Source organism: Pseudophryne corroboree, chromosome 1, assembly GCF_028390025.1.
Source record: "Pseudophryne corroboree isolate aPseCor3 chromosome 1, aPseCor3.hap2, whole genome shotgun sequence".
NCBI classification, from domain to species: Eukaryota; Metazoa; Chordata; class Amphibia; order Anura; family Myobatrachidae; genus Pseudophryne; species Pseudophryne corroboree.
Genome location: NC_086444.1, coordinates 1,067,277,973 through 1,067,305,518, shown reverse-complemented (window position 1 = coordinate 1,067,305,518; position 27,546 = coordinate 1,067,277,973). Strand labels below are relative to the sequence as shown.

The window sequence follows — 27,546 nt, the reverse complement described above, 5'->3', positions numbered from 1 at the left end:
CTGCTGGGAATACAGCCTGTGAATTGTGTGAGGGGGAGACGTCTCGAATTTCCAATGTACACCTGGGATATTACATGTAGGATCCCGGAGTTCCCTTGCGAGTGTTGCTGAAACTCTTGAGATGACCCCCTACCGCACCTGAGTCCGCTTGTACGGCCCCAGCGTTATGCTGCGGACTTGGCAGAAGCCGTGAGGAGCTTCTGTTCCTGGGAATGAGCTGCTTGCTGCAGTCTTCTTCCCTTTCCTCTCCCCCTGGGCAGATATGACTGGCCTTCGCCCGCCTGCCCGTATGGGGACGAAAGGACTGAGACTGAAAAGACTGTGTCCTTTTCTGCCAATATGTGACTCGGGGTAACAAAAGGTGGATTTTTCAGCTGTTGCCATGGCCACCAGGTCCAATGGACCGCCCCTTTATACGGCAATACTTCCATATGCCGTCTGGAATCTGCCTCACCTGACCACTGTCGTGTCTTCGTCTGGCAGATATGTACATCACATTTACTCTTGATGCCAGAATGCAAATATGCCTCTGCGCATCACACATATATAGAAATGCATCCTTAAAATGCTCTATAGACAATAAAATCCTGTCCCTGTCAAGGGTATCAAAATTTTCAGTCAGGAAATCCGACCAAGCCCCCTCAGCGCTGCACATCCAGGCTGAGGCGATTGCTGGTCGTAGTATAACACCAGTATGTGTGTATATACTGTTATGATATTTTCCAGCTTCCTATCAGCTGGCTCCTTGAGGGCGGCCGTATCTGGAAACGGTAACGCCATGTTTTTTATAAGCGTGTGAGCGCCTTGTCCACCCTAAGGTGTGTTTTCCAACTCGCCCTTACTACTGGCGGGAAAAAGGGTATACCGCCCATAACTTTCTGTCGGAGGAACCCCACGTATCATCACACACTTCATTTAATTTATCTGATTCAGGCAAAACTACAAGTAGTTTATTCCCACCCTACAAAATACCCTTATTTGTGGTACTTGTGGTATCAGAAATACGTAACACCTCCTTCATTGCCCTTAACATGTAACTTGTGGCCCTAAAGGAAACATACGTTTGTTTCTTCACCGTCGACACTGGGGTCAGTGTCCGTGTCAGTGTCTGTCGACCGACTGAGGTAAATGGGCGTTTTTACAAGCCCCTGACGGTGTCTGAGACGCCTGGACCGATACTAATTTGTCCGCCGGCTGTCTCATGTCGTCAACCGGCTTGCAGCGTGTTGACATTATCACGTAATTCCATAAGTAAGCCATCCATTCTGGTGTCGACTCCCTAGAGAGTGACATCACCATTACAGGCAATTTTCTCCGTCTCCTCACCAACATTTTCCTCATACATGTCGACAAACACGTACCGACCTACAGCACACACATACAGGGAATGCTCTGATAGAGGACAGGACCCACTAGCCCTTTGGGGAGACAGAGGGAGAGTTTGCCAGCACACACCAAAAGCGCCATAATGTATATAACAACCCTAGAAGGTGTTGTTTCTATATATGGGCTCTTAATATATAATTATATCGCCAATTTATGCCCCCCTTCTCTTTAACCCTGTTTCTGTAGTGCAGGGGAGAGTGGGAGCCTTCCTCACCAGCGGAGCTGGTCAGGAAAATGGCGCTGAGTGCTGAGGAGAATAAGCTCCGCCCCTTTCACGGCGGGCTTTTCTCCCGGTTATTAGGAAAACTGGCCTGGGTTAAATACATACATATAGCCTTAATGGCTATATGTGATGTATTTATTTGCCTCTAAGGTAATCTATATTGCTGCCCAGGGCGCCCCCAGCAGCGCCCTGCACCCTCCGTGACCGAGATCAGTGAGCCGTGTAGCAACAATGGCGCACAGCTGCAGTGCTGTGCGCTACCTTCATGAAGACTGAGGAGTCTTCTGCCGCCTGTTTCCGGACCTCCGTTCTGCCGTTCTTCAGCGTCTGTAAGGGGGATCGGCGGCGCGGCTCCGGGACGAACCCCAGGCTGACCTGTGTTCCGACTCCCTCTGGAGCTCAGTGTCCAGTAGCCTAAAACTTCAATCCTCCTGCACGCAGGTGAGTTGCAAGTCTCTCCCCTAAGTCCCTCGTTGCAGTGATCCTGTCGCCAGCAGGAATCACTGATTAGAAACCTAAAAAAAAAACTTTTCTAAACAGCTCTTTAAGAGAGCCACCTAGATTGCACCCTCTCGGACGGGCACAAAAACCTAACTGAGGCTTGGAGGAGGGTCATAGGGGGAGGAGCCAGTACACACCATGTGACCTAAAAAAGCTTTTTTAGATGTGCCCTGTCTCCTGCGGAGCCCGCTAATCCCCATGGTCCTGACGGAGTCCCCAGCATCCACTAGGACGTTAGAGAAACTACATTTAGATCCCAAGGTGCCACTGGAGGCACAAAAGGAGGCTGTATATACAGTACCCCTTTCACAAACGTCTGAACTTCAGGGACTGAAGCTAGTTCTTTTTGGAAGAAAATTGACAGGGCCGAAATTTGAACCTTAATGGACCCCCATTTCAGGCCCATAGACACTCCTGTTTGCAGGAAATGTAGGAATCGACCTAGTTGAAAATTCCTCCGTCGGGGCCTTACTGGCCTCGCACCACGCAACATATTTTCGCCAAATGCGGTGATAATGTTTTGCGGTTATATCTTTCCTGGCTTTGATCAGGATAGGGATGACTTCATCCGGAATGCCTTTTTCCTTCAGGATCCGGCGTTCAACCGCCCTGCCGTTAAACGCAGCCGCGGTAACTCTTGGAACAGACAGGGTCCTTGCTGGAGCAGGTCCCTTCTTAGAGGTAGAGGCCACGGATCCTCCGTGAGCATCTCTTGAAGTTCCGGTTACCAAGTCCTTCTTGGCCAATCCGGAGCCACGAATATAGTGCTTACTCCTCTCCATCTTATAATTCTCAGTACCTTGGTTATGAGAGGCAGAGGAGGGAACACATACACTGACTGGTACACCCACTGTGTTACCAGAGCGTCTACAGCTATTGCCTGAGGGTCCCTTGACCTGGCGCAATACTTGTCGAGTTTATAAACATGTGGAAGACTTCTGGGTGAAGTCCCCACTCTCCCGGGTGGAGGTCGTGTCTGCTGAGGAAGTCTGCTTCCCAGTTGTCCACTCCCGGAATGAATACTGCTGACAGTGCTATCACATGATTTTCCGCCCAGCGAAGAATCCTTGCAGCTTCTGTCATTGCCCTTCTGCTTCTTGTGTCACCCTGTCTGTTTACGTGGGTGACTGCCGTGATGTTGTCCGAATGGATCAACTCCGGGTGACCTTGAAGCAGAGGTCTTGCTGAGCTTAGAGCATTGTAAATGGCCCTTAGCTTCAGGATATTTATGTGAAGTGATGTCTCCAGGCTTGACCATAAGCTCTGGAAATTCCTTCCCTGTGTGACTGCTCCCCAGCCTCGCAGGCTGGCATCCGTGGTCACCAGGACCCAGTCCTGAATGTGCGCCCCTCTAGAAGATGAGCACTCTGCAACCACCACAGGAGAGACACCCTTGTGCTTGGTGACAGGGTTATCCGCTGATGCATCTGAAGATGCGACCCAGACCATTTGTCCAGCAGGTCCCACTGGAAAGTTCTTGCGTGGAATCTGCCGCATGGGATTGCTTCATAGGAAGCCACCATTTTTCCCAGAACCATCTCATTGATGTACTGAGACTTGGCTCGGTTATAGGAGGTTCCCGACTAGCTCGGATAACTCCCTGACTTTCTCCTCCGGGAGAAACACCTTTTTCTGAACTGTGTCCAGGATCATCCCTAAGAACAGAAGACGAGTCGTCGGAATCAGCTGCGATTTTGGAATATTGAGAATCCAATCGTGCTGCCGCAACACTACCTGAGATAGTGCTACACCGACCTCCAACTGTTCCCTGGATCTTACCCTTATCAGGGAATCGTCCAAGTAAGGGATAACTAAAATTCCCTTCCTTCGAAGGAGTATCATCATTTCGGCCATTACCTTGGTAAAGACCCGGGGTGCCGTGGACCATCCATACGGCAGCGTCTGAAACGGATAGTGACAGTTCTGTACCATAAACCTGAGGTACCCTTGGTGAGAAGGGTAAATTGGGACATGAAGGTAAGCATCCTTGATGTTCCGAGACATCATGTAGTCCTCTTCTTCCAGGTTCGCAATCACTGCTCTGAGTGACTCAATCTTGAATTTGAACCTCTGTATGTAAGTGTTCAAAGATTTTAGATTTAGAATCGGTCTCACCGAGCCGTCCGGCTTCGGTACCACAACAGTGTGGAATAATACCCCGTTCCCTGTTGCAGGAGGGGTACCTTGATTATCACCTGCTGGGAATACAGCTTGTGAATGGCTTCCAAAACTGTCTCCCTGTCAGAAGGAGACATCGGTAAAGCCGACTTTAGGAAACGGCGAGGGGGAGACGTCTCGAATTCCAATTTGTACCCCTGAGATATCACCTGAAGGATCCAGGGGTCTACTTGCGAGTGAGCCCACTGCGCGCTGAAATTCATTGAGACGGGCCCCCACCGTGCCTGATTCTGCTTGTAAAGCCCCAGCGTCATACTGAGGGCTTGGCAGAGGCGGGAGAGGGTTTCTGTTCCTGGGAACTGGCTGATTTCTGCAGCCTTTTTCCTCTCCCTCTGTCACGGGGCAGAAATGAGGAACCTTTTGCCCGCTTGCCCACGAAAAGACTGCGCCTGATAATACGGCGTCTTCTCATGTTGAGAGGCGACCTGGGGTACAAACGTGGATTTCCCAGCTGTTGCCGTGGCCACCAGGTCTGAAAGACCGACCCCAAATAACTCCTCCCCTTAATAAGGCAATACTTCCAAATGCCGTTTGGAATCCGCATCACCTGACCACTGTCGTGTCCATAACCCTCTACTGGTAGAAATGGACAACGCACTTAGACTTGATGCCAGTCGGCAAATATTCCGCTGTGCATCACGCATATATAGAAATGCATCTTTTAAATGATCTATAGGCAATAATATACTGTCCCTATCTAGGGTATCAATATTTTCAGTCAGGGAATCCGACCACGCCAACCCAGCACTGCACATCCAGGCTGAGGCGATTGCTGGTCGCAGTATAACACCAGTATGTGTGTAAATACCTTTTAGGATGCCCTCCTGCTTTCTATCAGCAGGATCCTTAAGGGCGGCCATCTCAGGAGAGGGTAGAGCCCTTGTTCTTACAAGCGTGTGAGCGCTTTATCCACCCTAGGGGGTGTTTCCCAACGCACCCTAACCTCTGGCGGGAAAGGATATAATGCCAATAACATTTTAGAAATTATCAGTTGTTATTGGGGGAAAACCACGCACCATCACACACCTCATTTAATTTCTCAGATTCAGGAAAACTACAGGTAGTTTTTCCTCACCGAACATAATACCCCTTTTTGGTGGTACTCGTATTATCAGAAATGTGTAAAACATTTTTCATTGCCTCAATCATGTAACGTGTGGCCCTACTGGAAGTTACATTTGTCTCTTCACCGTCGACACTGGAGTCAGTATCCGTGTCGGCGTCTATATCTGCCATCTGAGGTAACGGGCGCTTTAGAGCCCCTGACGGCCTATGAGACGTCTGGACAGGCACAAGCTGAGTAGCCGGCTGTCTCATGTCAACCACTGTCTTTTATACAGAGCTGACACTGTTACGTAATTCCTTCCAACAGTTCATCCACTCAGGTGTCGACCCCCTAGGGGGTGACATCACTATTACAGGCAATCTGCTCCGTCTCCACATCATTTTTCTCCTCATACATGTCGACACAAACGTACCGACATACAGCACACACACACAGGGAATGCTCTGATAGAGGACAGGACCCCACTAGCCCTTTGGGGAGACAGAGGGAGAGTTTGCCAGCACACACCAGAGCGCTATATATATACAGGGATAACCTTATATAAGTGTTTTTCCCCTTATAGCTGCTGTATCTTTAATACTGCGCGTAATTAGTGCCCCCCCTCTCTTTTTTAACCCTTTCTGTAGTGTAGTGACTGCAGGGGAGAGCCAGGGAGCTTCCCTCCAACGGAGCTGTGAGGGAAAATGGCGCCAGTGTGCTGAGGAGATAGGATCCGCCCCCTTATCGGCGGCCTTATCTCCCGTTTTTCTATGTATTCTGGCAGGGGTTAAATTCATCCATATAGCCCAGGAGCTATATGTGATGCATTTTTTGCCATCCAAGGTGTTTTTATTGCATCTCAGGGCACCCCCCCCCCAGCGCCCTGCACCCTCAGTGACCGGAGTGTGAAGTGTGCTGAGAGCAATGGCGCACAGCTGCAGTGCTGTGCGCTACCTTGTTGAAGACAGGACGTCTTCTGCCGCCGATTTTCCGGACCTCTTCTGTCTTCTGGCTCTGTAAGGGGGCCGGCGGCGCGGCTCTGGGACCCATCCATGGCTGGGCCTGTGATCGTCCCTCTGGAGCTAATGTCCAGTAGCCTAAGAAGCCCAATCCACTCTGCACGCAGGTGAGTTCGCTTCTTCTCCCCTTAGTCCCTCGATGCAGTGAGCCTGTTGCCAGCAGGTCTCACTGAAAATAAAAAACCTAAAACTAAACTTTTCACTAAGCAGCTCAGGAGAGCCACCTAGTGTGCACCCTTCTCGTTCGGGCACAAAAATCTAACTGAGGCTTGGAGGAGGGTCATAGGGGGAGGAGCCAGTGCACACCAGGTAGTTCTAAAGCTTTACTTTTGTGCCCAGTCTCCTGCGGAGCCGCTATTCCCCATGGTCCTTACGGAGTCCCCAGCATCCACTTAGGACGTTAGAGAAATTTTAAAATAGTTAATATTGAACACAGGTAATCACTGGACATCTTTCTGGTGTCAACACAGGGAGAGGACACAAATCATCACCAGTGAGTTGACTACTTACAGAACTGTGGGTGTCACTGTTCATACTGTCGACTTAAATCATATTGGGAGTGGACAAGCAGCTAGGCGCACCAAGTGATCGAACCCTCTGGAGCTAATGGTGTCCAGTAGCCTAAGAAGCAGAGCCCTTAACTAAGTAGAAGTAGGTCTGACTTCTCTCCCCTCAGTCCCACGATGCAAGGAGCCTGTAGCAAGCAGGTCTCCCTGAAAATAAAAAGCCTAACATAAGGTTTTTCCAGAGAAACTCAGTAGAGCTCCCATAGTGTGTGTCCAGTCACTCCTGGGCACAGAATCTAACTGAGGTCTGGGGAGGGGCATAGAGGGAGGAGCCAGTTCATACCCAGTAAAAGTTTTTTAGTGTGCCCATGTCTCCTGCGGATCCAGTCTATACCACATGGTCCTTTTGGAGTCCCCAGCATCCTCTAGGACGTAAGAGAAATATAGACACCAAATGGTAGTTGTCAAATATTCCAGATTTTATAGTATTGGTAATTTTCTTGGATTTTTAAAATGTTACATTTTCCTTTAATGTGTCCTTTGATCTGCCTTGATTTAAAGCAACAGCATAACAGTACTAGTCATACACTAATACAGTTGTGTAATGATGAAGTCCAATGGTCAGATCATGGTTGGTAAATTACAATGTCCTTTATCTGTATACAGTAATACAAGGTATTCTGCTCATGTCCATTGTCAGATAATGTTGGGTATGTGTAGTCTCCTACGTCTGCAGAGCATAATAAAATGTTATTATGATCATATCCATTGGCCAGGTCATGGTGTGAAGGTTAGTGTTCTACGTCTGTATGATGTGCGACAGAAATGTACTATGAACATCCGCTGGACCCAATCCCATTTTAGCGTCAGATGGGCTGCGGAGATAGCCCTACTTATTCTGCCTCACCCCCCACACCTCCTTATTTTCATACACATGGTTACATTCTGTTTCTCCCGGGTTCTATGACGTCCTGGCCATGTCTAATCTTTCATGTCTATGTATTTTTTGGTTTTGCATAGGCCTTTTCAGCTTTTTTATTTGCATATGCTTGTAACTCACTTCTATTTATTGTCACAGATTCTCATGCTATCATTCTTGCTGTTTTTTTTATTTTTTTAAATTTGTTTATTAGTGGATCAAAACACAGAACAGTAGTATAACTGCCAAAATCAAGAGACATAAAAGTTTAGATAAAACCATTCAGACAGTATATTGAATATGATCCATTTTAACATTTTGTATAGAAAAAGAGAACGGAGGAAGACACAGAGAAAAAGAAAGAATAGAAGTTGAAGGGGGGACAGAGAAGAAGAAAGGAGAGAAGAAAAAAAAAACACAGGGAGGGTGGATCCTCGGTGAAAGAGAGAAATGCAGACCAATGAGGCCTGAGAACAGGACGACACATTAGGAAGCAAATGGGGAGGCGAGTTGCTGAAGGGAAATCCATGGGGAGCACACAGAATCACATTTTCTCTGAGGTCCTAGTGGATGCTGGGAACTCCGTAAGGACCATGGGGGGGATAGCGGCTCCGCAGGAGACTGGGCACAAAAGTAAAAGCTTTATGACTAGCTGGTGTGCACTGGCTCCTCCCCCTATGACCCTCCTCCAAGCCTCAGTTAGATTTTTGTGCCCGGCCGAGAAGGGTGCATGCTAGGTAGCTCTCCTGAGCTGCTTAGAGTAAAAGTTTAAATAGGTTTTTTATTTTCAGTGAGACCTGCTGGCAACAGGCTCACTGCATCGTGGGACTAAGGGGAGAAGAAGCGAACTCACCTGCATGCAGAGTGGATTGGGCTTCTTGGCTACTGGACATTAGCTCCAGAGGGACGATCACAGGCTCAGCTTGGATGGGTCCCGGAGCCGCGCCGCCGGCCCCCTTACAGAGCCAGAAGAGCGAAGAGGTCCGGAAAAATCGGCGGCAGAAGACGTTCCTGTCTTCAATAAGGTAGCGCACAGCACTGCAGCTGTGCGCCATTGCTCTCAGCACACTTAACACTCCGGTCACTGAGGGTGCAGGGCGCTGGGGGGGAGCGCCCTGAGACGCAATAAAACACGTTTTAAACCTTATATGGCTAAAGAAATGCATCACATATAGCTACTGGGCTATATGGATGCATTTAACCCCTGCCAGTTTTCCTAAAAAAAGCGGGAGAAAAGGCAGCCGAAAAGGGGGCGGAGCCTATCTCCTCAGCACACAAGCGCCATTTTCCGTCACAGCTCCGCTGGAAGGACGGCTCCCTGACTCTCCCCTGCAGTCCTGCTACAGAATCAGGGTAAAACAAGAGAGGGGGGGCACTAATTGGCAGATAATACAAATACAGCAGCTATAGAAGGGAGAAACACTTATATAAGGTTATCCCTGTATATATATAGCGCTCTGGTGTGTGCTGGCAAACTCTCCCTCTGTCTCCCCAAAGGGCTCGTGGGGTCCTGTCCTCTATCAGAGCATTCCCTGTGTGTGTGCTGTGTGTCGGTACGATTGTGTCGACATGTATGAGGAGGAAAATGATGTGGAGGCGGAGCAATTGCCTGTAATAGTGATGTCACCCCCTAGGGAGTCGACACCTGACTGGATGGTCGTATGGAAGGAATTACGTGACAGTGTCAGCACTTTGCAAAAAACTGTTGACGACATGAGACAGCCGGCAAATCAGTTAGTGCCTGTCCAGGCGTCTCAAACACCGTCAGGGGCTCTAAAGCGCCCGTTACCTTAGATGGTCGACACAGACCCAGACACGGATACTGACTCCAGCGTCGACGGTGACGAGACAAACGTAATGTCCAGTAGGGCCACACGTTACATGATCACGGCAATGAAGGAGGCTTTGAACATTTCTGATACTACAAGTACCACAAAAAGGGGTATTATGTGGGGTGTGAAAAAACTACCCATAGTTTTTCCTGAATCAGATGAATTAAATGAGGTGTGTGACAAAGCGTGGGTTTCCCCCGATAAAAAAACTGCTGATTTCTAATAAATTATTGGCATTATACCCTTTCCCGCCAGAGGTTAGGGCGCGTTGGGAAACACCCCCTAGGGTAGATAAGGCGCTCACACGCTTATCAAAACAAGTGGCGTTGCCGTCTCCTGATACGGCCGCCCTCAAGGAACCAGCTGATAGAAAGCTGGAAAATATCCTAAAAGGTATATACACACATACTGGTGTTATACTACGACCAGCAATCGCCTCAGCCTGGATGTGCAGCGCTGGAGTGGCTTGGTCGGATTCCCTGACTGAAAATATTGATACCCTGGATAGGGACAGTATATTATTGACTATAGAGCATTTAAAGGATGCATTACTATATATGCGAGATGCACAGAGGGATATTTGCACCCTGGCATCAAGAGTAAGTGCGCTGTCCATTTCTGCCAGAAGAAGTTTATGGACACGACAGTGGTCAGGTGATGCGGATTCCAAACGGCATATGGAAGTTTTGCCGTATAAAGGGGAGGAGTTATTTGGGGTCGGTCTATCGGACCTGGTGGCCACGGCGACGGCTGGGAAATCCACCTTTTTACCCCAGGTCACCTCTCAGCAGAAAAAGACACCGTCTTTTCAAACTCAGTCCTTTCGTCCCCATAAGGGCAAGCGGGCAAAAGGCCACTCATTTCTGCCCCGGGGCAGAGGAAGGGGAAAAAGACTGCAGCAGGCAGCCTCTTCCCAGGATCAGAAGCCCTCCCCCGCTTCTGCCAAGTCTTCAGCATGACGCTGGGGCTTTACAAGCGGACTCAGGCACGGTGGGGGCCCGTCTCAAAAATTTCAACGCGCAGTGGGCTCACTCGCAAGTGGACCCCTGGATCCTGCAGGTAGTATCACAGGGGTACAAATTGGAATTCGAGACGTCTCCCCCTCGCCGGTTCCTGAAGTTTGCTTTACCAACGTCTACCTCCGACAGGGAGGCAGTATTGGAAACAATTCACAAGCTGTATTCCCAACAGGTGATAATCAAAGTACCCCTCCTACAACAAGTAAAGGGGTATTATTCCACACTATATTGTGGTACTGAAGCCAGACGGCTCGGTGAGACCTATTCTAAATGGAGTCACTCAGAGCAGTGATAGCGAACCAGGAAGAAGGGGACTATATGGTGTCCCTGGACATCAAGGATGCTTACCTCCATGTCCAAATTTGCCCTTCTCACAAAGGATACCTCAGGTTCGTGGTACAAAACTGTCACTATCAGTTTCAGACGCTGCCGTTTGGATTGTCCACGGCACCCCGGGTCTTTACCAAGGTACAGATTGGAAATTCGAGACGTCTCCCCCTCGCAGGTTCCTGAAGTTTGCTTTACCAACGTCTCCCTCCGACAGGGAGGCAGTACTGGAAGCTATTCACAAGCTGTATTCCCAGCAGGTGATAATCAAGGTACCCCTCCTACAACAGGGAAAGGGGTATTACTCCACGCTGTTTGTGGTACCGAAGCCGGACGGCTCGGTGAGACAGATTTTAAATCTGAAATCATTGAACACTTACATAAAAAGGTTCAAATTCAAGATGGAGTCACTCAGAGCAGTGATAGCGAACCTGGAAGAAGGGGACTATATGGTGTCTCTGGACATCAAAGATGCTTATCTCCATGTCCCAATCTACCCTTCTCACCAAGGGTACCTCAGGTTTGTGGTACAAAACTGTCATTATCAGTTTCAGACGCTGCCGTTTGGATTGTCCACGGCACCACGGGTCTTTACCAAGGTAATGGCCGAAATGATGATTCTTCTTCGAAGAAAAGGCGTCTTAATTATCCCTTACTTGGACGATCTCCTGATAAGGGCAAGGTCCAGGGAACAGTTAGAGGTCGGAGTAGCACTATCTCAGGTAGTGCTACGTCAGCACGGGTGGATTCTAAATATTCCAAAATCGCAGCTGATTCCAACAACACGTCTACTGTTCCTAGGGATGATTCTGGACACAGTCCAGAAAAAGGTGTTTCTCCCGGAGGAGAAGGCCAGGGAGTTATCCGAGCTAGTCAGGAACCTCCTGAAACCAGGACAAGTGTCAGTGCATCAATGCACAAGGGTCCTGGGAAAGATGGTGGCTTCTTACGAAGCGATTCCATTCGGAAGATTCCATGCAAGAACTTTTCAGTGGGATCTGCTGGACAAATGGTCCGGATCGCATCTTCAGATGCATCAGCGGATAACCCTATCTCCAAGGACAAGGGTGTCTCTCCTGTGGTGGTTGCAGAGTGCTCATCTTCTAGAGGGCCGCAGATTCGGCATTCAGGACTGGATTCTGGTGACCACGGATGCCAGCCTGAGAGGCTGGGGAGCAGTCACACAGGGAAGAAATTTCCAGGGCTTGTGGTCAAGCATGGAAACGTCTCTTCACATAAATATCCTGGAACTAAGGGCAATTTACAATGCCCTAAGTCAAGCAAGGCCTCTGCTTCAGGGTCAGTCGGTATTGATCCAATCGGACAACATCACGGCAGTCGCCCACGTAAACAGACAGGGCGGCACAAGAAGCAGGAGGGCAATGGCAGAAGCTGCAAGAATTCTTCGCTGGGCGGAAAATGATGTGACAGCACTGTCAGCGGTGTTCATTCCGGGAGTGGACAACTGGGAAGCAGACTTCCTCAGCAGACACGACCTCCACCCGGGGGAGTGGGGACTTCACCCAGAAGTCTTCCACGTGATTGTAAACCGTTGGGAAAAACCAAAGGTGGACATGATGGCGTCTCGTCTCAACAAGAAACTAGACAGATATTGCGCCAGGTCAAGGGACCCTCAGGCGATAGCGGTGGACGCTCTGGTAACACTGTGGGTGTACCAGTCAGTGTATGTGTTCCCTCCTCTGCCTCTCATACCCAAAGTATTGAGAATCATAAGAAGGAGAGGAGTAAGAACTATACTCGTGGCTCCGGATTGGCCAAGGAGGACTTGGTACCCGGAACTTCAAGAGATGCTCACGGAGGACCCGTGGCCTCTACCTCTAAGAAAGTACCTGCTCCAGCAGGGACCTTGTCTGTTCCAAGACTTACCGCGGCTGCGTTTGACGGCATGGAGGTTGAACGCCGGATCCTGAAGGAAAAAGGCATTCCAGATGAAGTCATCCCTACCCTGATCAAGGCCAGGAAGGATGTAACCGCGAAACATTATCACCGCATTTGGCGAAAATATGTTGCGTGGTGTGAGGCCAAGAAGGCCCCTACAGAGGAATTTCAACTGGGTCGTTTCCTGCATTTCCTGCAAACAGGACTATCTATGGGCCTAAAATTAGGGTCCATTAAGGTTCAAATTTCGGCCCTGTCAATATTCTTCCAAAAAGAACTGGCTTCAGTGCCTGAAGTTCAGACGTTTGTCAAAGGGGTACTGCATATACAGCCTCCTTTTGTGCCTCCAGTGGCACCTTGGGATCTCAATGTAGTGTTGAGTCTCCTAAAGTCACATTGGTTTGAACCACTCACCACTGTGGAATTAAAATATCTCACATGGAAAGTGGTCATGCTGTTAGCCCTGGCTTCAGCCAGGCGTGTCTCAGAATTGGCGGCTTTATCGTATAAAAGCCCTTACCTAATTTTTCATTCAGACAGGGCAGCACTGAGGACTCGCCCTCAATTTCTCCCTAAGGTGGTTTCAGCGTTTCACATGAACCAGCCTATTGTGGTGCCTGCGGCTACTAGGGACTTGGAGGACTCCAAGTTGCTGGACGTAGTCAGGGCCCTGAAAATATATGTTTCCAGGACGGCTGGAGTCAGAAAATCTGACTCGCTGTTTATCCTGTATGCACCCAACAAGCTGGGTGCTCCTGCTTCTAAGCAGACGATTGCTCGTTGGATTTGTAGTACGATTCAGCTTGCACATTCTGTGGCAGGCCTGCCACAGCCAAAATCTGTAAAAGCCCATTCCACAAGGAAGGTGGGCTCATCTTGGGCGGCTGCCCGAGGGGTCTCGGCTTTACAACTTTGCCGAGCAGCTACTTGGTCAGGGGCAAACACGTTTGCTAAATTTTACAAATTCGATACCCTGGCTGAGGAGGACCTGGAGTTCTCTCATTCGGTGCTGCAGAGTCATCCGCACTCTCCCGCCCGTTTGGGAGCTTTGGTATAATCCCCATGGTCCTTACGGAGTTCCCAGCATCCACTAGGACGTCAGAGAAAATAAGAATTTACTTACCGATAATTCTATTTCTCATAGTCCGTAGTGGATGCTGGGCGCCCATCCCAAGTGCGGATTGTCTGCAATACTTGTATATAGTTATTGTTACAAAAATCGGGTTGTTTATTGTTGTGAGCCATCTTTTCAGAGGCTCCTACGTTTATCATACTGTTAACTGGGTTCAGATCACAAGTTGTACGGTGTGATTGGTGTGGCTGGTATGAGTCTTACCCGGGATTCAAGATCCTTCCTTATTATGTACGCTCGTCCGGGAACAGTATCCTAACTGAGGCTTGGAGGAGGGTCATAGGGGGAGGAGCCAGTGCACACCAGCTAGTCATAAAGCTTTTACTTTTGTGCCCAGTCTCCTGCGGAGCCGCTATCCCCCCCATGGTCCTTACGGAGTTCCCAGCATCCACTACGGACTATGAGAAATAGAATTATCGGTAAGTAAATTCTTATTTTTTTTGAGGAATTATTAATGATGCTCGTCATGTACTCCATGCGGTACACGTATCAAACACGGGCCAAAACAGACTGGAAGGAAGGGCCAGCCGCACGTTTCCAGTCCATCGCAATTTGGCAGGTGGCCGCAGAGGCCACTTGACGCATCAGTTGATTTTGGTGTTTGGATAAAGTTGAAGAAAGAACTTAGGGTAATGTGGTATAGGCATTTGTAAGAGAGTAGCTATGTAGGTGATGACATCTTTCCATAGAGTAACTGGGCAGGACCACCAAATATGTATGAATGAGCCTTCTGCATCGGAGAACTGTCGGACAGCAGTGTGTATATAAAAGAAATAAGACCTCTAGTGGAAGATCGTCTAAGGCACAAAGCTTCAAAAGTAGTGTCAAAGTCAGAAAAATATCACGCTGCACGTTGCCATATATGCACTTCATGTGTGTGTGCACGCGGCATATTTAAATCAAAATAATGTATTTTATAAGTTAATATTCCCCTGAGTTCAGCAAAGTATGGTATATTAAAGATGGCTCTTTGACCTTAGAGATTCCCCAAACAATAGCTTGCATGTTGGGAGGGCTTCACATGTTCATATGCATAGTTAAGCACAGGAATAGTAATTGAAGATTAATTGTATTCCAAATCAGTATCTTTCCCGCAGACGGAGTACAATAGCCTTTAATTACACTGAGCTTTGAGACTCAATGAGGAGGGCCAACACCTGTGTTTACGAAATGGGGCTGGATTTGTCTCCAGAAGAATGATTGCTGAGATGTCATTGTCTCAACTGAAAGTGGACATCATGAATATCGAACAAAACCCAGAGACAGGGTTTTGTTTTGTATTCGCCAAACAATAGCTTCCCACAAGACAGGAATGTGTTAGTCATCACCCATCGTTTTGCATAACCAAGGCCACTGATACAGCTAGCTCACATACTGTGAAAGACACTTCCTGTGGTTGACACACCCCCACAGCTGGAATGCAGGCATGATATTATCCACTGGAAATCACAGGGCTCACTCACTCACACAGCTACCTGGCACCCAGCAGCATGGCTGCTTCATCCCTAGGACTGACCTCCAAGCGGAAGGCTAAGTATAGAATTCACATGGCTAGATAAGGAAATATAGACAGATTGCTTTAAGGTCAATGGTGCTGGTTTAAATAGGATATTGTAACTTGTTTGTGTGATAGATCTGGAAATCTGTGATGGTAGCTGGGACATTAGACAACCTGTAGCATAGCATTTGTGGTATTTGTTTGCCTATGGTGATTTAAAATAGATTGTGCTGGTTTGTTATAATATATCTTGTCAATCATGAATACCGCCATGCAGTTACTTGTGAATATGGGTTCTGTAGCAATGGCATGCTGGGATGTGTGGTTACATTGTGATCTGGTGATTCATATAACATGGACTGTATGCAATAAGATGGTTCTAGGAAGTTGGATTGGAATGTGGAATAAGATTAGTTGGTTTGAGTAAAATGGCTGCTGCTGGGTGTTTTCCCCTCCCCCTTTCAGCCATGTGGTGCAGTCTTTGGAATCATGGGAGTTTTCCCAAAATGGAGTCTAGCTTCTGTCCCATGCGGTATTGTGGGGTTGTGTATATAGGGACAGCCAGTATGGGTAAGCTCAAGTATTTTCTCCACAAAGATTCTCAGCATTGACTAACTGCGCAGCGATTGTTCCTCACATGTGTAAGCTTCTCTGCAACCATATTGTCTTATTGTTATTGTTAGCCATTCTCTCTCCCCCTCTCTCTCCCCTCCCCCTTAAACGTACTTGTGTCTTTATTGTATAATATGTTAGTTACTTGGTTAGATATTCTATGTTATTTTGGTAGTGTATAGCTTGTATTGTATTATTCTTTTTGAACGTTCATTCTCTCACTAAAGGCGTTAGAACCTTAGACCGGTATTTGATTATTATAAATGCATAAAGGTTCTCAGAGCGTCATAGTCGCTCATACAGCTTTTAAGCTAACAAGGTTACACTGCATTACATCTACACATTGTCACTGCACAAATGTTTACAGTATAAGTACATTCCTTAAGGTATAGTTAAGGGAGTACCCTTGCGGTACTTTTTGCGCCAATTGCGTACTGTGTTCTTTAACCTTTAACGTGTTTTTAATAGGACAAATATTATAGACATTGTCAGTAGTTAGTGGTCGTTTAATGATAACGGGGTGCACCGTAGAATGGAATGTCTAATTTGGAGGAACTGAAAAAAATTCTTGGTGGGAATAGATATGATTCTTGCTGTTTTTATGCTACATTTATTTTTTAGGTCTGTTATTTATTGAAAGTCAATGGCAAAACATACTGCATTAAAATAATAATAATAATAATAAAAATATATATATATATAAAATCATTATGTCTGCTGGTCATGTCACACACAGTATGAAGACATAGTTCTATGTCTTTATAGTGTGTAATAGACATGTCTTATGATTATGCCTATTGGTCAGGTCATGGTAGTTATTGTGTATAGTTCTATGTCTGTAAAGCATGTAATAGAATTGTATTATGATCAAGCCCATTATCATGTCATATTGTTCTACAGAGCATCCAGAAAGTATTCACAGCGCTTCACTTTTTCTACATTTTATTATGTTACAGCCTTATTCCAAAATGGAATAAATTAATTTTTTCCCACAAAATTCTACACATAATACCCCATAATGACAACGTGAAAAAAAGTGGGTTTTTTTTTTTTTTTTTTTAGATATTTGCAAAAAAAAAATTTTTTTTTAAAACCCTAAGAAATCACATGTACATAAGTATTCACAGGCTTTGCGCAATACTTTGTTGATGCATCTTTGGCAGCAATTACAGCCTCAAGTCTTTTTGAATATGATGCCACAAGCTTGGCACACCTACCTTTGGCCAGTTTTGCCCATTCCTCTTTGCAGCACCTCTCAAGCTCCAGCAGGTTGGATGGGAAGCGTCGTTGCACAGCCATTTTCAGATCTCTCCAGAGATGTTCAATCGGATTCAAGTCTGGGCTCTGGCTGGGCCACTCAAGGACATTCACAGAGTTGTCCTGAAGCCACTCCTTTGATATCTTGGCTGTGTGCTTAGGGTCATTGCCCTTCTGAAAGATGAACAGTCTCCCCAGTCTGAGGTCAAGTGCGCTCTGGAGCAGGTTTTCATTCAGGATGTCTCTGTACATTGCTGCATTCATCTTTCCCTCTATCCTGACTAGTATCCCAGTTCCTGCCGCTGAAAAACATTTCCACAGCATGATGCTGCCACCACCATGCTTCACTGTAGGGATGGTATTGGCCTGGTTTCCTCCAAACATGACGCCAGGCATTCACGCCAAAGAGTTCAATCTTTGTCTCATCAGACCAGAGAATTTTGTTTCTCGTGGTCTGAGAGTCCTTCAGGTACATTTTGGCAAACTCCAGGTGGGCTGCCATGTGCTTTTTTACTAAGGAGTGGCTTCCGTCTGGCCACTCTACCATACAGGCCTGATTGGTGGATTGCTGCAGAGATGGTTGTCCTTCTGGTAGTTTCTCTTATCTACACAGAGGAAAGCTGTAGCTCTGACAAAGTGACCATCGGGTTCTTGGTCACCTCCCTGACTAGGGCCCTTCTCTCCTGATCGCTCAGCTTAGACGGTCGGCCAGCTCTAGGAAGAGTCCTGGTGGTTCCGAACTACTTCCATTTACGGATGATGGGAGGCCAATGTGCTCATTGGGACCTTCAAAGCAGCAGATATTTTTCTGTACCCTTCCCCAGATTTGTGCCTCGAGACAATCCTGTCTCACAGGTCTACAGACAATTCCTTTGACTTCATGCTTGGCTTGTGCTCAAACATGCACTGTCAAGTGCTTGACCATATATAGACAGGTGTGTGCCTTTCCAAATCATGTCCAATCAACTGAATTTACCACAGGTGGACTCCAATTAAGCTGTAGGAACATCTCAAGTGGAAACAGGATGCACCTGAGATCAATTTTGAGGTTCATGGCAAAGGCTGTGAATACTTATGTACATGTGATTTCTTGTTTTTTTTATTTTTAATAAATTTGCAAAAATCTTGCAAAAATTCACGTTGTCATTATGGAGTATTGTGTGTAGAATTTTGAGGGAAAAAATGAATTTATTCCATTTTGGAATAAGGCTGTAACATTAAAAAAAAATTGGAAAAAGTGAAGCGCTGTAAATACTTTCCGGATGCACTGTAGGTCCGTACTGTGTGTATTAGAAAAGTAATATGACCATGCTATATTGGTTAGGTGTCATGTCCTGTGCTTCATAAAGTCTAACAGAATTATAAAAAACCAGCAAGCAGGAATCATATTGCAAGAAACATTTTTGTCTTTATTTGCACCCAAGAGTCCCACATAGGTTTTGTGGATATATTTGTAGTTTGTTTTTAGATGTTGCACGGGTATTAAAAGGCAGACTTGCTATTTATCTGCATCAGGAAATACTGATACTTTGACAGGTCTACTTGGAATTAGTCTCTAACCCTGCAGTCAGAATGCCTTTAAATGGTAAATCTTTTATATTAATATAATTTTCTACCCGTCTCCTTTACTTTTCTTAGTAAGCCTGCCTCTCAGCTAGGTACTTACACATCCAGCCGAGATCGATCTGGACTGAGAGAACTAAAGGAGACAGGTACAGACTCCAACTAGAGACAATACCATGTAAGGCATGATGTGACGGCGGAGCTCTGTGATGAGGTCCTCTAGTGTTACACCTGTAACTGTGAGTGCCTTACTTTTGAGTCAATGCTATAGCCACTGTCTGGGGTAGACGCCAGCGTCTCAGGGGGGGAACACCGCACGGAACCAGCGGATGCTGAAGAAGCTGTGGACGTTGCTGCACTGCAGCAGAGGATTAAGTAGTTTCTCCAGAGGCCGATGTAGGAATCGCTGCCTGTGACCGCAGTTACTTTCTTTGCATTAATGGGACTGCTGTAATACAAAAAAAATCAACCACCACACATAGTTAAAAACCATGGATAATACAGTTGTTACAATTACACAGATCGGTAAGCAACGGTATAAACCCAAATTGTTAAAGCACATTATACAGCTGGGGAAAAGCATCATTGCTGTAATACATGCTACACCTACCAGACAGTATTTAGAAAACAATGTGCATGAAACAGTTATTTACTCATGTCGAACGTATAACTTACTTAATATCAACTTGTGGCGATAGAAGCTGCAGGCGGGCGTAGGAAAACATCCAGGCATAGCTGACAGCGGTGGGGCAATACTTGGGCAAGTTTTCCTGTTTCATGAAGCTGGAGAGGCTGATGATCCATGGGTCCTGACCCTGTGTCACGTGTGCAAAGATCCAGATGTGTGATGGGCTGACCACGTCAAACTGATGGCTGATAGGGGATGAGCTCCATTCCGCAAGTGTCTGTAGATCTATGGAGCTTGGACAGTACAGCAATGTGGTCTAGAGCAAAGAGAAAACATTAGACCAGTGCCATATTGTATCAATAATAAGATCTGCCTTAAGGATGAATGGCCTAGTAGGCTCTTGTCACTTAGTAAATCCATTATACGGATAAAATGGCATTTGTTCTAGGTAACGTCAACACCTTTACCTGATCTGCTCCCGTGAGATGTATGAAGCTCTCCAGAATAGAAGGACTTAGCCTGTCCATTACATCAATAGCCAATTCTTCATCACCCTAAGAGAAAGGACAGCACAAGGATTATACCCCTTTCACATCGCACAAATAACCCGGTATAGACACGGCATATTGCCGTGTCGACATGGGTCAGTGTGCGATGTGAAAGCATTTACCGTGAATTAGCGGGTCGTCTGACCCGGTAATTCAACCCGGTATAAAAGAAGGGTTATACCCGGGTTGAATACCGAGTCAGGTGCAGTGTGAATGGGAGCCGCGTCGATGTGACACGGCTCCCATTCACAGCATAGGGAGAGGCGGCGCAGGAAATGAGCTCATCTCCCAGCGCCGACTCTTACCGGGTGGGATCCGGCATTTGCGATCTGAAAGCGGTATTACAGACATAATACTGTTGGGAAATCTTTAATTCCTCCCCCCACCTCACTGTCTTCCTTGCATTGTACAGTATACAGTAAGTGTAACAAAGGCACAATTTCTTATTTACAGCAGTATTACAGGGACGGCATATTCCCCATTAGCAGAAAACCCGAAGTTCTTATGTCTTTCTGTGAAGACTCCACACATTAATTACACAACAGATTATACAGAAATAAACAGGACAGATTAGAATGTATAGGATCACCATGGTTCGCATAAGAAGGCAAAAAAATCTCTCCTCTTACCTTAGACACCTCTAGAACTGTAAACAGAGCTCTAATCTCTCGGAGGACATTGACAGCTAGTCTCCTGGTGGCAGATCTGTTGTTACACAGAATGACCAGAGCAAACCCTTCCACTACATGAAACACACTGGAGACTGGACTTCTTTCAAGAGGGAGGGTGTGTGCTGCACCATTGTGCATGCCGCGCTGCAAACAGGAAATATAAACTTAGAGACAAAGATGTACATTAGGTATTCTTATACGTATAGAAGCTGCAATGTAAGCAGAGCTTTGCTTGGGGTCGTACCAAACTTTGTACCTACACACGACAAGGTTTCACTTACTTTAGGGGTAAGAGGCAAGTTAATGTCATTTACGAGATGGATTTGGAAAAATAAGATTTTACTTACCGATAAATCTATTTCTCGTAGTCCGTAGTGGATGCTGGGGACTCCGTCAGGACCATGGGGATTAGCGGCTCCGCAGGAGACAGGGCACAAAACTAAAGCTTTAGGATCAGGTGGTGTGTACTGGCTCCTCCCCCTATGACCCTCCTCCAAGCCTCAGTTAGGATACTGTGCCCGGACGAGCGTACACAATAAGGAAGGATATTGAATCCCGGGTAAGACTCATACCAGCCACACCAATCACACCGTATAACTTGTGATCTAAACCCAGTTAACAGTATGACAAACGTAGGAGCCTCTGAACAGACGGCTCACAACAATAACAACCCGATTTTTTTTTTTTGTAACAATAACTATGTACAAGTATTGCAGACAATCCGCACTTGGGATGGGCGCCCAGCATCCACTACGGACTACGAGAAATAGATTTATCGGTAAGTAAAATCTTATTTTCTCTGACGTCCTAAGTGGATGCTGGGGACTCCGTCAGGACCATGGGGATTATACCAAAGCTCCCAAACGGGCGGGAGAGTGCGGATGACTCTGCAGCACCGAGTGAGAGAACTCCAGGTCCTCCTCAGCCAGGGTGTGCCCCTGACCAAGTAGCAGCTCGGCAAAGTTGTAAAGCCGAGACCCCTCGGGCAGTCGCCAAGATGAGCCCACCTTCCTTGTGGAATGGGCATTTATATATTTTGGCTGTGACAGTCCTGCCACAGAATGTGCAAGCTGAATTGTACTACACATTCAACTAGCAATCGTCTGCTTAGAAGCAAGAGCACCCAGTTTTTTGGGTGCATACAGGATAACAGCAAGTCAGTTTTCCTGACTCCAGCCGTCCTGGAAATCTATATTTTCAGGGCCCTGACAACATCTAGCAACTTGGAGTCCTCCAAGTCTCTAGTAGCCGCAGGTACCACAATAAGCTGGTTCAGATGAAACGCTGACACCACCTTAGGGAGAAACTGGGGACGAGTCCGCAGCTCTGCCCTGTCCGAATGGACAATCAGATATGGGCTTTTGTGAGACAAAGCCGCCAATTCTGACACTCGCCTGGCCGAGGCCAGGGCCAACATCATGGTCACTTTCCATGTTAAATATTTCAAATCCACAGATTCGAGCGGTTTAAACCAACGTGATTTGAGGAATCCCAGGACTACGTTGAGATCCCACAGTGCCACTGGAGGCACAAAAGGGGGTTGTATATGCAGTACTCCCTTGTCAAATTTCTGGACTTCAGGAACTTAAGCCAATTCTTTCTGGAAGAAAATCGACAGGGCCGAAATTTGAACCTTAATGGACCCCAATTTGAGGCCCATAGACACTCCTGTTTGCAGGAAATGCAGGAATCGACCGAGTTGAAATTTCTTCGTGGGGCCTTCCTGGCCTCACACCACGCAACATATTTTCGCCACATGTGGTGATAATGTTGTGCGGTCACCTCCTTCCTGGCTTTGACCAGGGTAGGAATGACCTCTTCCGGAATGCCTTTTTTCCCTTAGGATCCGGCGTTCAACCGCCATGCCGTCAAACGCACCCGCGGTAAGTCTTGGAACAGACATGGTACCTGCTGAAGCAAGTCCCTTCTTATCGGCAGAGGCCCTGAGTCCTCTGTGAGCATCTCATGAAGTTCCGGGTACCAAGTCCTTCTTGGCCCATCCGGAGCCACGAGTATAGTTCTTACTCCTCTACGTCTTATAATTCTCAGTACCTTTGGTATGAGAAGCAGAGGAGGGAACACATACACCGACTGGTACACCCATGGTGTTACCAGAACGTCCACAGCTATTTCCTGAGGGTCTCTTGACCTGGCGCAATACCTGTCCAGTTTTTTGTTCAGGCGGGACGCCATCATGTCCACCTTTGGTCTTTCCCAACGGTGCACAATCATGTGGAAACAACTTCTCGATGAAGTCCCCACTCTCCCGGGTGGAGGTCGTGCTGAGGAAGTCTGCTTCCCAGTTGTCCACTCCCGGAATGAAAACTGCTGACAGTGCTATCACATGATTTTCCGCCCAGCGAAGAATCCTTGCAGTTTCTGCCATTGTCCTCCTGCTTCTTGTGCCGCCCTGTCTGTTTACGTGGGCGACTGCCGTGATGTTGTCCCACTGGATCAATACCGGCTGACCTTGAAGCAGAGGTCTTGCTAAGCTTAGAGCATTGTAAATTGCTCTTAGCTCCAGTATATTTATGCGGAGAGAAGTCCCCAGACTTGATCACACTCCCTGGAAATTTTTTCCCTGTGTGACTGCTCCCCAGCCTTTCAAGCTGGAATCCGTGGTCACCAGGACCCAGTCCTGAATGCATAACTGTGGCACTTTAGTAGATGAGCACTCTGCAGCCACCACAGAAGAGACACCCTTGTCCTTGGAGACAGGGTTATCCGCTGATGCATCTGAAGATGCGATCCGGACCATTTGTCCAGTAGATCCCACTGAAAAGTTCTTGCGTGAAATCTGCCGAATGGAATCGCTTCGTAAGAAGCCACCATTTATCCCAGGACCCTTGTGCAATGATGCACTGACACTTTTCCTGGTTTTTGGAGGTTCCTGACTAGCTCGGATAACTCCCTGGCTTTCTCCTCCGGGAGAAACACCTTTTTCTGGACTGTGTCCAGAATCATCCCTAGGGACAGCAGACGTGTCGTCGGAGACAGCTGCGATTTTGGAATATTTAGAATCCACCCGTGCTGTCGTAGAACTACTTGAGATAGTGCTACTCCGACCTCGCCCTTATCAGGAGATCGTCCAAGTAAGGGATAATTAAGACGCCTTTTCTTTGAAGAAGAATCATCATTTCGGCCATTACCTTGGTAAAGACCCGGGGTGCCGTGGACAATCCAAACGGCAGCGTCTGAAACTGATAGTGACAGTTTTGTACCACGAACCTGAGGTACCCTTTGTGAGAAGGGCAAATTTGGACATGGAGGTAAGCATCCTTGATGTCCAGGGACACCATATAGTCCCCTTCTTCCTGGTTCGCTATCACTGCTCTGAGTGACTCCATTTAGAATAGGTCTCACCGAGCCGTCTGGCTTCAGTACCACAATATAGTGTGGAATAATACCCCTTTACTTGTTGTAGGAGGGGTACTTTGATTATCACCTGTTGGGAATACAGCTTGTGAATTGTTTCCAATACTGCCTCCCTGTCGGAGGTAGACGTTGGTAAAGCAAACTTCAGGAACCTGCGAGGGGGAGACGTCTCGAATTTCCAATCTGTACCCCTGGGATACTACTTGTAGGATCCAGGGGTCCACTTGCGAGTGAGCCCACTGCGTGCTGAAACTCTTGAGACGACCCCCCACCGCACCTGTTTGTACGGCCCCAGCGTCATGCTGAGGACTTGGCAGAAGCGGTGGAAGGCTTCTGTTCCTGGGAATGGGCTGCCTGCTGCAGTCTTCTTCCCTTACCTCTATCCCTGGGCAGATATTATGGGGACGAAAGGACTGAGGCTGAAAAGACTATGTCTTTTTCTGCCGAGATGTGACTTGGGGTAAAAAAGGTGGATTTTCTAGCTGTTGCCGTGGCCACCAGGTCCGATGGACCGACCCCAAATAACTCCTCCCCTTTATACGGCAATACTTCCATGTGCCGTTTGGAATCTGCATCACCTGACCATTGTCGTGTCCAGAAACATCGTCTGGCAGATATGGACATCGCACTTACTCTTGATGCCAGAGTTTCGCATATATAGAAATGCATCTTTTAAATGCTCTATAGTCAATAAAATACTGTCCCTGTCAAGGGTATCAATATTTCCAGTCAGGGAATCCGACCAAGCCACCCCAGCGCTGCCCATCCAGGCTGAGGCGATCGCTGGTCGCAGTATAACACCAGTATGTGTGTATATACTTTTTAGGATATTTTCCAACCTCCTATCAGTTGGCTCCTTGAGGGCGTCCGTATCTGGAGACGGTAACGCCACTTGTTTTTATAAGCGTGTGAGCGCCTTATCCACCCTAAGGTGTGTTTCCCAACGCACCATAACTTCTGGCGGGAAAAAGTATACCGCCAATAATTTTCTATCGGGGGAAACCCACGCATCATCACACACTTCATTTAATTTATCTGATTCAGGAAAAACCACATGTAGTTTTTTCACACTCCACATAATACCCTTTTTTGTGGTACTTGTAGTATCAGAAATATGTAACATCTCCTTCATTGCCCTTAACAAGTAACGTGTGGCCCTAAAGGAAAATACTTTGTTTCTTCACCGTCGACACTGGAGTCAGTGTCCGTGTCTGTGTCGACCGACTGAGGTAAAAGGACGTTTTAACGCCCCTGACAGTGTTTTAGACGCCTGGACAGGTACTAATTGGTTTGCCGGCCGTCTCATGTCGTCAACCGACCTTGCAGCGTGTTGACATTATCACGTAATTCCTTAAATAAGCCATCCATTCCGGTGTCGACTCCCTAGAGAGTGACATCACCATTACCGGCAATTGCTCCGCCTCCTCACCAACATCGTCCTCATACATGTCGACACACAAGTACCGACACACAGCACACACACAGGGAATGCTCTGATAGAGGACAGGACCCCACTAGCCCTTTGGGGAGACAGAGGGAGAGTTTGCCAGCACACACCAAAAACGCTATATTATACAGGGACAACCTTTATATAAGTGTTTTTCCCTTATAGCATTTTAATATATATATACATATCGCCAAATAAGTGCCCCCCCTCTCTGTTTTAACCCTGTTTCTGTAGTGCAGTGCAGGGGAGAGCCTGGGAGCCTTCCCACCAGCCTTTCTGTGAGGGAAAATGGCGCTGTGTGCTGAGGAGAATAGGCCCCGCCCCCTTTTCGGCGGGCTTCTTCTCCCGTTTTTCTGAGACCTGGCAGGGGTTAAATACATCCATATAGCCTCCAGGGGCTATATGTGATGTATTTTTAGCCAGAATAAGGTATTATACATTGCTGCCCAGGGCGCCCCCAGCAACGCCCTGCACCCTCCGTGACCGTTGGTGTGAAGTGTGTGACAACAATGGCGCACAGCTGCAGTGCTGTGCGCTACCTTCATGAAGACTGAAAAGCCTTCTGCCGCCGGTTTCTGGACCTTCAATCTTCAGCATCTGCAAGGGGGGTCGGCGGCGCGGCTCCGGGACGAACCCCAGGGTGAGACCTGTGTTCCGACTCCCTCTGGAGCTAATGGTGTCCAGTAGCCTAAGAAGCCAATCCATCCTGCACGCAGGTGAGTTGAACTTCTCTCCCCTAAGTCCCTCGATGCAGTGAGCCTGTTGCCAGCAGGACTCACTGAAAATAAGAAACCTAAAAACTTTTTCTAAGCAGCTCCTTAAGAGAGCCACCTAGATTGCACCCTGCTCGGACGGGCACAAAAACCTAACTGGGGCTTGGAGGAGGGTCATAGGGGGAGGAGCCAGTACACACCACCTGATCCTAAAGCTTTAGTTTTGTGCCCTGTCTCCTGCGGAGCCGCTAATCCCCATGGTCCTGACGGAGTCCCCAGCATCCACTTAGGACGTCAGAGAAAAAAAAAAAAAAACCCGCCTTGTAAGAGTAGGAAGCATGCAGGAGGGAGTCTGTAGTGCACCCTCCACATGTAACAGGTGCAGAACACACACGTAGCAAAGCTCTGCACTAAACGTTAGGAGGAATACCATAGAGAATGCTAAACAATTGTATTTCACCTCACGTAGCCCAGAGAAGAGCTTTACATGGGTATCCTGTGATGAAAGTCTGTATGGGCATAATGATAGTCACCATTGTGAGCCACGTGCCCGTGTTGTTGCAATTTCCTCTGCCTAACACTGACTGTGGAACTTCAGCAAGGCGAACAGTCTGAGGGCAGGGTTAACAGGGGGTGGGGATAATGAGCAGTCAGGGGTGGGGCTAACATCAGAGGGCAGGGCTAATAGAGGGTAGGGCTAATAGATGAATCCAAAGGACAGGAATATAATAAATTGATAGTTTGTTACAGATTCACCTTTGTTTTTCATAACAAATAATAGGATAGAATTGGGCAAAATGTTATAGACTATTGCAAATGACTCTGTATAACACTTTGAAAAGCTTCCCAAAAAGTGGACAACGAATTGTCATCACTAAATATATTGGCAAGGAGTTGGTGGGGGGGGGGTAATCCTGTATAATAATAAAATTGTACTGAGAATGGAGGAAATGGAGAATTACCAGTGTGGAGATGCATCTCCAGCAGCTATAAAAGAAATGGAACTTTTGCCAAGTGCTCTCAGGGTCCACTAACGCTCCTACTGTACATATAACTCTGATAGAGACTGATGAACACTCCTACCGGGAACATAGAGAGCAGGGTGCCGTGAGCACTGGCAGACTCTACCAATACTACCTATTCAGGGGGATTGCAGGGTGACATAACAGAGTACAGGCTGAGTATCCCATATACAAACATTCCGAAATACGGAATATTCCGAAATACGGACTTTTTTGAGTGAGGGTG

The 27,546-nt window shown here is 47.3% G+C and overlaps 1 protein-coding gene across 10 annotated transcripts in view; it reads right to left on the bottom strand.

Moving 5' to 3' along the window:
* The window catches only part of FRYL (FRY like transcription coactivator), a 541,692-nt gene that overhangs the window by 116,888 nt on the left and 397,258 nt on the right, over positions 1-27,546 (bottom strand). For all 10 annotated transcript variants that reach the window (XM_063920961.1, XM_063920963.1, XM_063920960.1 and 7 more), the window contains 4 exons: positions 20,722-20,907; positions 20,012-20,098; positions 19,592-19,860; positions 19,169-19,364 (listed from right to left, as the gene is read on the bottom strand). In XM_063920961.1, coding sequence (XP_063777031.1) covers positions 19,169-19,364; positions 19,592-19,860; positions 20,012-20,098; positions 20,722-20,907 — 738 coding nt within the window. The remainder of the gene's footprint in view (positions 1-19,168; positions 19,365-19,591; positions 19,861-20,011; positions 20,099-20,721; positions 20,908-27,546) is intronic.